Below are 9558 nucleotides of genomic sequence, written 5' to 3'. Positions count from 1 at the left end.
AAAAATCACGTTAAATTTTTCAGTTAAAACTATAGGGTTATATTAAACATGACTTTATTTACAGAAGTAAATGTAGATCCTGACATTCAAGTTTAAGATGGCCGCCACGGCCAGTCAACGTCAGAAAGCACAACAAGGGCTTTAACTCAAGTCAGTTTTACAGATATTGAGCTAAAGTTTGTTGCGGTAGTAGCTGAGAGTCATCCCAACACGTCTAGCTAATGGGCAGCGGGCGATATGCATCCATCTGTAATGTGTTTTCTGCCTGACAGGAAGTAGAATGGAAGACTGTGTGGTGCTGCAGGAGTCTGAGGGTGAACCAAAGGCGGCGCTCCCTTCAGACATGTTTTACCAATACGAGGAGCTCCGGTCCAGACCCGTCATCACTCCGGGGTCAGAGATCCCAGAGGACTTTCTGCACCTCTCGTATCAAGGCTCAAGGTTCTTTATTGTCATTCGCATCACATGTGGTACATGAGGTGGAACCAAATTGTGTACACAAGGTTCCAGTTACACCCAAAAATAGCAAAAATATAAAGTATCGAAAGAATCAGTATACATGGATCTAAGATATACTCTACGGTAAACACACGCTAAATGATACAATAAAAGAAGATACACTCTAAACGCTAGTAATGTAAAATAATACGGTATATAAAACAGCAGCTTGAACGTAATTAGCGTAATTAGAGTCTAGTGAGCAGATGGGTATGAATACAACAGCATAAAGGCAAGAGATCAGCAGCATGGATAATCAGCAGCACAGATAAGTCACTTATCACCAATTAAAGTGTCATTACAGTGATTTTTTTTTCTTAACAGTGATTCTCCTGGTTAAAGATTCATGAGTCTAACAGCCTCAGGGTAGAAGCTGTTCCTCAGTCTAGTGGTCCTACACTTAATGCTCCTCAACCTCCTTCCTGAGGGGAGTGGGGCAAAAAGTGTGTGTGCTGGGTGAGTGTGGTCCTTCATGATGCAGGTGGCCCTCTTCCTGCATCTGGAGGTGTAGATGTCTGTGATGGTGGGGAGGCTGACTCCAACATCTTCTGTGCAGCCTTCACCACTCTCTGCAAAGCTTTCCTTTCTGCAGCTGTGCAGCCTCCATGCCACACGTTGATGCTGGAGCACAGGATGCTCTCCACTGCACACCTGTAGAAGGAGGTGAGGACTGAGCTTCCAGACCAGCTCGTCTCAGCCGCATGAGGAAGTAGAGTCTCTGATGATCTTTCTTCATCAGGCTGGTGGTGTTGTTGCTCCAGCTGAGGTTGTTGTTCACGTGTACACCCAAGTTCATTCAACCTTTATTTAGACAGGTAATCCCATTGAGCCGCGAGGACTCATTTACAAGAGAGACCTGATTTCAACAAAGAATGAAGACAACAATGGACAACAAGACAACAATAAACAGTTATAAAAAGTCATACTACAGTTTTTTTTTTTTTTTAACAAATAGGATGACTAAAAGATAAAGGTAACAAAAAAAAACCAGCTAGATTCTAAGGGTTAGGGTTAGAATCTAGCTGTTTTTTGTTGTAAGTACTTGTAGCTGGAGACCACTTCCACCACAGATCCTCCTATGTTTGGGGGGGGGGGGGGGGGGTGGTAGGTGTGTTTTTTCCTTCTGAAGTCCACAATCATCTCCTTTGTCTTCTTCACATTGATGTGAAGGTTGTTCTTCCTGCTCCCTGCAGCTGGACTCATCATTGTTTGTGATGCATCCCACCACCGCTGTATCATCTGCAAACTTTACAATGTGACAGCCTGGATGGGTAGCTGCACAATCATACGTGAGCAGAGTGAACAGGAGGGGGCTCAACACACATCACTGAGGAGAGCCAGTGCTGAGGGTTATGGTGGAGGAGGAGAAGTTATGGATCCTCAAAGACTGAGGTCTGTTAAGTCCAGGACCCAGTTACAAATGGAGGGGCTTAGTCCTAGTGTGAATAGTTTGTCCATCAGGGTTTGGGGGATCATGGTGTTGAAGACAGACATGAAGTCCACAAAGAGCATACGGACTAAGAGTCCTGCTCCAGGTGGGTGAGAGCAGTGTGGACCACAGAGGAGATGGTGTCTTCTGTTGATCGGTTCTCACGGTATGAGTACTGATGAGGGTCCTCGTTGATGTTGATGGTTGTTCTGATGTGGGTCATGACCAGTTTTTAGAAGCATTTAGCGACTATCAGGGTGAGGGCTACTGGTCGATAGTTATTCAGACCAGTCACTGTAGAGCTTTTATGAACTGGGATGATGGTGGTGGTCTTCAGGCAGGTGGGAACTGTTGCCAGGGTGAGTGAGGAGTTAAAGATGTCGGCCAGCACCTCGCAGAGCTGATCGGCACATTCTTTCAGCACCTTCCCCGGGATGTTGTCTGGGCCGGTTGCTTTGTGAGGATTAATCCTCCTGAAGGTCCTCCTTACTTCTGCTGAGGTCATGCTGAGGAACTCCTCTTCAGATGGTGAGGTGAGTCTGGTGCTGGGTGGTCTGTTTGGGTCTTCAGAGCTGGCGTAGAACCTGTTGAGAGCATCAGGCAGTGATGGGTCCCTAGGGCATTGTGCGCCTCTGCTGTTATAGTCTGTGATGCACTTAATCCTCTATCTTGTCCTCGTATCTTCTGGGAAACAGAGACATCTACTTTTATAACAAAATACTTTTACTTTAAAAATAATCAGTAATAAAACTGTCCGAAGAGCTTTTGATCCTTAACTCTTAGATGTGTTCAGTCACTCCTTTGGCTACGACAGCAGGCGAAGGGCCAACCTGCAGCTGCTGGACGACAGGACTTTGATCTACATCGCAGGGAACCTCCTGGTCCTGCTGGACGTCTCCACCAAGGAGCAGAGATTCCTGCGCTCCTGCAGTGGAGGAGGAATCGGAGCCGTTGCAGTAAGAAAACCGTCTCGCATCAGAAGCTGAAACTGAGTTGTTACAGATAAAAGAAGCAGACAGAACACGAGCTAAAGACCAAACAGAGCAAAAGGCTAGCCAAATATATTGAGGTGACACAGCTAGTTACTAAAAGTAGCTAAAAGTTGCAAAAGGCTACCTGAACATTGCAAAAGCTTAGCTAAAAGATAAAAGTATCAAATGGCTAACTAAATGTTAAGAGTAGCAAAGGCTTGTTAAAAGCCAAAGAAACAACAAGCTAGATAAAAGTTAAAAGTAGCTAAAAGCCACTTGAAATTAACAAAAAGCTAGTTAAAAGATAAAAGTAGCAACAGATTAGTTGATGTCTAAAACAAGAAAATGTTTGATAGCAGCTAAAATAAGCAAAAGGCTAGTTAACATAAAAGTAGCAAAAGTCAAACTGAAAGTATCTAAAGGCTAATTGAAATTAGCAATTGGCTAGCTAAACGATAAATAAAAGTAGTACCGTATTTTCTGGCCTATAAGTCACAGTTTTTTGCATGATACATGCCCTGCCACTTATAGGCCGAAGCAACATATTTATGGATTTTATTCTCATATTTATAAACCAATTTTTATCTGAGATTTGACCATTTTCATTCATTCTGACTGGAAAAAATGAACAGTACCATTTTCAGCCTCTAGATGGCAGCAGTGTTGTACCATGCTGTTGTATCGTTTAATAGGTAAACGTGGCTATAATGACAAATTCAAAAAAGTTCAAGACAAAAACAACTGGACTTAATTTATTTTACTTTATACTTTATTGTTTTTGTCTTGAACTTTTTTGAATTTACCATGTCCTGGATGACCGAGAATCTTCACCAGCTTTTAATGACACTTTCCATTTACACCACCTTCGTTCTGCTCGCTGCTCGGAGCAAGTTAAACCAGCTGCCCAGGCGAAATGCAGCTAATTGACCATTAAAGTGCATTTATTAAGTAAAAGTTCAACTGAGACACACCTTTACTATAATTTTGAGCAAACAAATAATTGTTTAGGTGCATTTCTTGTTACAATTTGAAGAAATGAGTAGCGTTCCTCCTTGTTTTTTCCTCTCTCTGCACTCTCCCGAAGCACCAATGCAGCAAAACTATTTTTGAAATTCAGCTGATTTGACCATTAAAGTGTATTTATCAGAAGAGAAGAATCAGAATAAACTTTATTGGAACTGCACCGAGATATAACGCGAATATGTACGTACAGTCGTCCGAAAGATGGGCGGAGTGCACGAAGCTGCAACTACAGGAGAGCGCGGCCATTTTATCCTTATCAGATAATAATCTTAGATAGGAAAAGGGGCAGAAACATGAGGGTAGATAGTGGTATTACAAAAAAAGATCTTTCACATCTTGTCTATCAGGACACGATTTGAGACATCAAAAAAACTCTACCAGCAGCTCAATTAAAACAAGATTACATTTGCATTTGACTTCGAGGTGTTGAGATTTGGTGCAGCACGGTGGCGCAACTGGTAGAGCTGCTGCCTCTCAGTGAGCAGGTCCCTGGTTCAAACCCCGGTCCAGGGGCCTTTCTGGGTGGAGTTTGCATGTTCTCTCCGTGCATGCGTGGGTTTTCTCCGGGTGCTCCGGTTTCCTCCCACAGACCAAAAACATGCATGTTAGGCTGATTGGTAACTCTAAATTGTCCCTAGGTGTGAGTGAGAGAGTGAATGGTTGTTTGTCTCGTTTGTCTCTGTGTGGCCCTGTGATGGACTTGCGACCCGTCCAGGGTGTACCCCGCCCCTCGCACAGTGATTGCTGGACATGAGCACCAGCGACCCCCGTGACCCAAAATGGAATAAACGGGTAAAGATAATGGATGGATGGATGGATGGATGGATGGGTGTTGAGATTTGTCCATTAGCTTTTTTCAGATCAGCCACAGTTTCTGAAGATGTTGTTCCAGCCAGCAGTTCTGATAAGCTTGCACAGAAAGTTCTCGGGGGGGTGGGGGGGGGGGGGGTGCGATAGATGAAGCTTTTGTCCTTTGGTACTCATGTCCCAGGAGAAATTGATAGTCGGCCTGTCTCCGAGGCAGTCGGAAATCTGATTTAGATCAGCTTGATTCTTGTTTTTTCTTCAGGCAGACAGATTTTTTCCTTCAGCCTTGAGTCCATCTGGGCGTTCTGGTCCCGAAAAAGCCTAATTGTGAGATTTAGTTTCACTGATCCACACTATGAGTCTCCTTCAAGGTCGAACCCACCACGCTGACGAGTCCCAGAAGCCGCAGGTGGCCTACGATTCTCAATTACCTCCACCTTACGGTTAAGCTCGTAAACCAGACGATTTAAAGTTCCCACAGCGAGGACCAGACCTTCACACTGACTCGGAAGCTTTTCCATGGCCAAAACTGCTGCCGCCGTTTTCTTCAAAAGTCGATAAAACAGAGCCCCGCCGATGCCAAAAAGCAGAGTCCCTGCTATCATAAGTCCAAATATGTAAACGTCTTCAACATCCTCCTGAGACAGGACTGAGAGGCACATCGTCTGCCACACTCCCCACGAATCCTTGACGTACCCCACAGTGTGAGTGTCAGCTGGACACGCCGGTTCTCCAGGACCTTGTCGCTTTGATGAAAAAATCTTATCAATAGAGTTGAACGGCCACGATACCAAATCCATAATCTTCTTAAATCATGTTCGGGAGATGAGAGCCAGGCGCTTCAGACACACAGAGAGCAGAGCAGAAAGAAGGAAAAACAGGAGAGGAAAGACAGAAGCTGCCACCTCGATGAGAGCCTGGGAGGAAAAAATATATATTAAGGAATAGTTGAACTGAGACACACCTTTGCTATAATTTCAAGCAAACAAATAATTGTTTTAGATGTTTATCTTATTAAATTTGCACAGCGACTTGTCGCGTGCACGCATTTACTTCCCCGTGTCAGCTTTTGAAATGCAGCTGATTTGACAGTTAAAGTCCTTTTATTAAGCAAACGTTAAACCGAGACACACATTCACTATTATTTTGAGCAAATAATTGTTTTTAGGTGTTTATCTTGTTAAATTTGGAAGAAATGCGAGTCTCATTCCTCTGTGTGTGCCCGCCGCTTCTGCAAATCGGGTTTCAAAATGCAGCTGATTTGACCATCAAAGTGCATTTATTAAACAACAGTTAGACTGAGACACACCTTTACTATAATTTAGAGCAAACAAATAATTGTTTTTAAGTGTTAATCTTGTTCAATTCTTGTTAAAGTCCTCCTGTGCACGCTCCTGCAGTTGCCATTTGGAAGCCCATCGATTTTTGGCACAACACCGGCCCACATTTCCGGGTTGTCAATGGTGACGCATAATAGCTGTGACGTACACGGCGAAGCGACATATTTATGGATTTTTCCACTTAATACACATATTTAATATTTAATCATATTAATTTAATACTTAATAGACATATTTGGACTGATGCAACTTATAGGGTGGAAAATATAGTAATAGGCTTGTTAACATAAAAGTAGACAAAGGTGTTGAGAAGATAACTACCATAGTTACAATAGTAGCTAAAGCTACCTAAAAGTATCTAAAGGCTAACTGAAATTGGCAAATGGCTAGCTAAACAATAAAAGCAGCAAAAAGCTAGTTAACATAAAAGTAGCATAAGAAGATTTTTAAGGCAAACAAAGTTACAGAATTGAAAAGCTTTTGTGTATTTCTATGGGAAAATGTAAATAAAGTTTAATATTTTTTAAAGTAACATCAGCCGTCTCCTGAAAGAGCTGAAGTTTTGATTTATAAACTGCTAAAATAACACAAGGTCTGCAGAAGTTAGATTGTTAATTTTACAAAATTAAACAACAAAAAAGCTTGAAATAAAAGAAAATTATTCGAAACATTCAGGAACTGAAAACGTCTTTTTAGGGTTGAAAGGAGTAATTTTCTGCTTCTAAACGTGGATCTGAGGTTTTGAATGTTTTTGTGATTAAAGGTTTGCTGCAGTGGAGATTATTTTGCTGTGGCCGAAAAAGGATTAAAACCCAACATCGTGGTCTACGAGAAGCCTTCGCTGAGACCGCACCGAGTCCTGAGAGGTGACCACGTTTCAGGAGTCCTTTTCAGAGCTTCTGTTGTTTAAACTCATGCTGTCGTCCGTCTGCAGGAGGAGCGAAGCGCAAGTTCTCTTTTGTGGATTTTAACCAGGACGGGAGCCAGCTGGCCAGCCTAGCTGGGGACCCAGACTACACCCTGACCATCTGGAACTGGACCCAGGAGGAGGTGGTCCTGATGTGTAATGCTTTTTCTCAGGAAGTCTACCGAGCCACCTTCTCCCCATACAACCCACAAGTGATGACGTCGTCTGGAGCCGGACACATCAAGTAAACGGAACCGGATCAGAACAAGAGCTCAGATATGACCGTTATCTGTTAACCAGGTGGAGTCTGCTCCTCTGGACGGGTTCTTCTTCTTCAACAAAGAACAATCCGTTCAGAGGAGCAGACTCTCCCACCTGGGTTACTGAGCAGCAGCAGGACTTTAACTGAGAACAAAAAGTTTTTTATTTATTAAATAAAAAAACAAGAAAATGTAAATGTTTGTTGTTTGTATACATTTTGTCAGGTTCTGGAAGGTGTCATCCACGTTCACGGGCCTCAAACTGAAAGGAACCATGGGACGTTTTAAACAAACCCCAACAACTGACATCAAGGGCTACGTGGAACTTCCTGATGACAAGGTTTGAAGATTCACCTTTAAAGACAGGAAGACTTTAAACTGTCTCAAACTGTCCAGAACAAGCCTCTGTTCACATCAAAGATCATCAGAGGCTCCAGGTAAACCTGCTCATGCTCTTCCTGTAGGTCATATCAGGCTCTGAGTGGGGCAACCTGCTGCTCTGGGCAGGAAAGACCATCCAGGTGGAGATTTGTCGTAAAGAGGGCCGAAGCTGCCACAATGGGACCGTCCAACCATTCTCCTTTGTGGACGGGATGCTGATGACGGCCGGCGCTGATGGGTTCATCCGAGTAAGACGGACCTCAAACACAATGAAAACTAAGTCTGTTTTTTTCTATCACTCATCTCTCGCTCCAGGTCTGGAACCTGGACAGGATTTGCCCGACCAGCATCAACAGTGACAGCTGCAGGTTTCAGCTGGAGCCCATCCACGAGATGCTGGTCGGACACAACGTTTGTCTTTCGTCTGTGGTCAGGAGCCCGCTGTCCGACTCCTTCATCTGGTTCGCTCAGGTCAGAAACCCAAAAGAACAAAGACCTCCACCTGAAACTGATTTAACCAGGCTAGTCTGATCCTTCTGCTGGTCTGCAGGACGCCAACGGAGCCATCTGGAAACTGGACCTGTCTTTCTTAAACACGGTGAGGTTCTTCCTTCGTGACTTGGAGTTTATAGAAACTCAAGTTGAGTGAAAATGTGGTGGGAGTGCATCAAGGATCGGCTCTGAGCCCCTTCTTGTTTGCTCTGGTGATGGACCGACTAACAGATGAGGTCAGGCAGGAATCCCCGTGGACTATGATGTTTACAGATGACATTGTGATCTGTGGTGAGAACAGGGAACAGGTGGAAGAGAACTTGGAGAGGTGGAGGTATGCACTTGAAAGAAGAGGAATGAAAGTCAGCCTTAGTAAGACAGAGTCCATGTGTGTGAATGAGAGGGAGGAGGTGGAACAACTGGGAGATAAAGTTAGAGAGGACACACTGAGATGGTTTGGACATGTCCAGAGAAGGGACAGTGGTTGGGACATGTCCAGAGGAGAGACAGTGGTTGGGACATGTCCAGAGGAGGGACAGTGGTTGGGACATGTCCAGAGGAGGGACAGTAGTTTGGACATGTCCAGAGGAGGGACAGTAGTTTGGACATGTCCAGAGGAGGGACAGTGGTTTGGACATGTCCAGAGAAGGGACAGTGGTTTGGACATGTCCAGAGGAGGGACAGTGATTTGGACATGTCCAGAGGAGGGACAGTGGTTTGGACATGTCCAGAGGAGAAACAGTGGTTGGGACGTGTCCAGAGGAGAAACAGTGGTTGGGACGTGTCCAGAGAAGGGACAGTGGTTGGGACATGTCTAGAGGAGAGACAGTGGTTGGGACATGTCCAGAGGAGGGACAGTAGTTTGGACATGTCCAGAGGAGGGACAGTGATTTGGACATGTCCAGAGAAGGGACAGTGGTTTGGACATGTCCAGAGGAGGGACAGTGATTTGGACATGTCCAGAGGAGGGACAGTGGTTTTGACATGTCCAGAGGAGAAACAGTGGTTGGGACGTGTCCAGAGGAGAAACAGTGGTTGGGACGTGTCCAGAGAAGGGACAGTGGTTGGGACATGTCTAGAGGAGAGACAGTGGTTGGGACATGTCCAGAGGAGGGACAGTGGTTTGGACATGTCCAGAGGAGGGACAGTAGTTTGGACATGTCCAGAGGAGGGACAGTGATTTGGATATGTCCAGAGAAGGGACAGTGGTTTGGACATGTCCAGAGGAGGGACAGTGGTTTGGACATGTCCAGAGGAGAAACAGTGGTTGGGACGTTTCCAGAGAAGGGACAGTGGTTGGGACATGTCCAGAGGAGGGACAGTGGTTGGGACGTGTCCAGAGGAGGGACAGTGGTCAGGACGTGTCCAGAGGAGGGACAGTGGTTGGGACATGTCCAGAGGAGGGACAGTGGTTGGGACATGTCCAGAGGAAGGACAGTGGTTGGGACAT

General features: G+C 44.9%; 1 protein-coding gene across 1 annotated transcript in view; it reads left to right on the top strand.

Annotated features, from left to right (window-relative positions):
- The first annotated feature begins 280 nt into the window (after nt 1–280).
- LOC119424591 (cilia- and flagella-associated protein 44) overlaps nt 281–9558 on the top strand; it is a 38216-nt gene continuing 28938 nt past the window's right edge. The window contains exons 1-8 of the mRNA XM_037692079.1: nt 281–426; nt 2721–2883; nt 6832–6934; nt 7003–7219; nt 7461–7575; nt 7700–7864; nt 7932–8087; nt 8167–8214. Of these exons, the coding sequence (XP_037548007.1) occupies nt 281–426; nt 2721–2883; nt 6832–6934; nt 7003–7219; nt 7461–7575; nt 7700–7864; nt 7932–8087; nt 8167–8214 (1113 nt within the window). The remainder of the gene's footprint in view (nt 427–2720; nt 2884–6831; nt 6935–7002; nt 7220–7460; nt 7576–7699; nt 7865–7931; nt 8088–8166; nt 8215–9558) is intronic.

This window comes from Nematolebias whitei, chromosome 18 (genome assembly GCF_014905685.2).
Source record: "Nematolebias whitei isolate Nwh7 chromosome 18, NemWhi1, whole genome shotgun sequence".
In the NCBI taxonomy this organism is placed as follows: domain Eukaryota; kingdom Metazoa; phylum Chordata; class Actinopteri; order Cyprinodontiformes; family Rivulidae; genus Nematolebias; species Nematolebias whitei.
The sequence above is the reverse complement of the archived record's forward strand: the minus strand, read 5'-3'. Positions and strand labels throughout refer to the sequence as shown.